This window comes from Volvox carteri (assembly GCF_000143455.1).
Source record: "Volvox carteri f. nagariensis unplaced genomic scaffold VOLCAscaffold_52, whole genome shotgun sequence".
In the NCBI taxonomy this organism is placed as follows: domain Eukaryota; kingdom Viridiplantae; phylum Chlorophyta; class Chlorophyceae; order Chlamydomonadales; family Volvocaceae; genus Volvox; species Volvox carteri.
The window spans coordinates 924492-925388 of record NW_003307595.1 but is presented as its reverse complement, the minus strand read 5'-3'; the positions used below and the strand labels follow the sequence as shown (position 1 = coordinate 925388).

Here is an 897-nt window from a genome sequence, read left to right as displayed (position 1 = left end):
GAACCCATCCCAAGTTGCAGGTTGACTCAAATTCAAGAAATTTGCCCAACAATTTTCAATAGGATCTAACTGTTTTGGATAGCCATCCAAAGTACTTCCAGGATGTGGCAGGAAGCAATGTCCGGTAGATGCAATGGTGTCATTTTACCTTCCCTTACTCCCCCTCCCTACCCCTACCCCTCACCCCCCCTCCCTACCCCTCACCCCCCCTCCCTACCCCTCACTCCCCCCTCACTCCCCCTCACTCCCCCTCACTCCCCCCTCACTCCCCCTCACTCCCCCTCTCTCCCCCTCTCTCCCTCTCAGGCAGCTTCAGGACTGGTTGGACTTGTCGCTGCACCGCGGTCTGCCCTCCTCGCTGCTGCTGCTCAGCAGGGCCTTCACCATCACCGCGTCAGTGAAGGACGTGGCGGCCAAGAAGGATGTGAGCTGGGGAGGGTGGGGGGTGGGAGGGGGGCGAGCTGGGGACCCAACATATGGAGGATTGAGGTTGCGGTTGGGGTTGTCGAATTCTGAAGTCAGGCTGGTTTTGGGGTTTTCAGGGCTCCTTCCCCAGGAGGAGTTAGTTGTTAGGAGTTAGTTGTTAGGAGTTAGTTGTTAGGAGTTAGGCAGTCAGGCGGCCCAGCAGGCGGGGGATGTAAAGCCGCTTTTCCGCTCTTTAGGAGGATGCACCTCTTCCTTCCTGACCCTCCTACCTCTCCGCCACCCCACCCCACCTCTCTCCCTAATTGCCTGAAGCATCACAAGAGTCCTCAACCCCCCCTCCCCTGCCAAACCCCCCTTTCCCCGGAACGCCCCGTTCTGCCCCGTTACCTACCCCTCCCCCGCACACACGCGTTACTCACCCTCCGCCCCCTTCCCCGACCCCCCTTCCCACACGCACATACGTACATACAT

At 59.2% G+C, this 897-nt stretch overlaps 1 protein-coding gene across 1 annotated transcript in view; it reads left to right on the top strand.

The window, feature by feature from the left end:
• Nucleotides 1-897, top strand: part of VOLCADRAFT_106866 (uncharacterized protein) — a gene marked incomplete at its 3' end in the record, with an annotated part of 8991 nt that overhangs the window by 4354 nt on the left and 3740 nt on the right. The window contains exon 9 of the mRNA XM_002955539.1: nucleotides 307-424. Coding sequence (XP_002955585.1) covers nucleotides 307-424 — 118 coding nt within the window. The remainder of the gene's footprint in view (nucleotides 1-306; nucleotides 425-897) is intronic.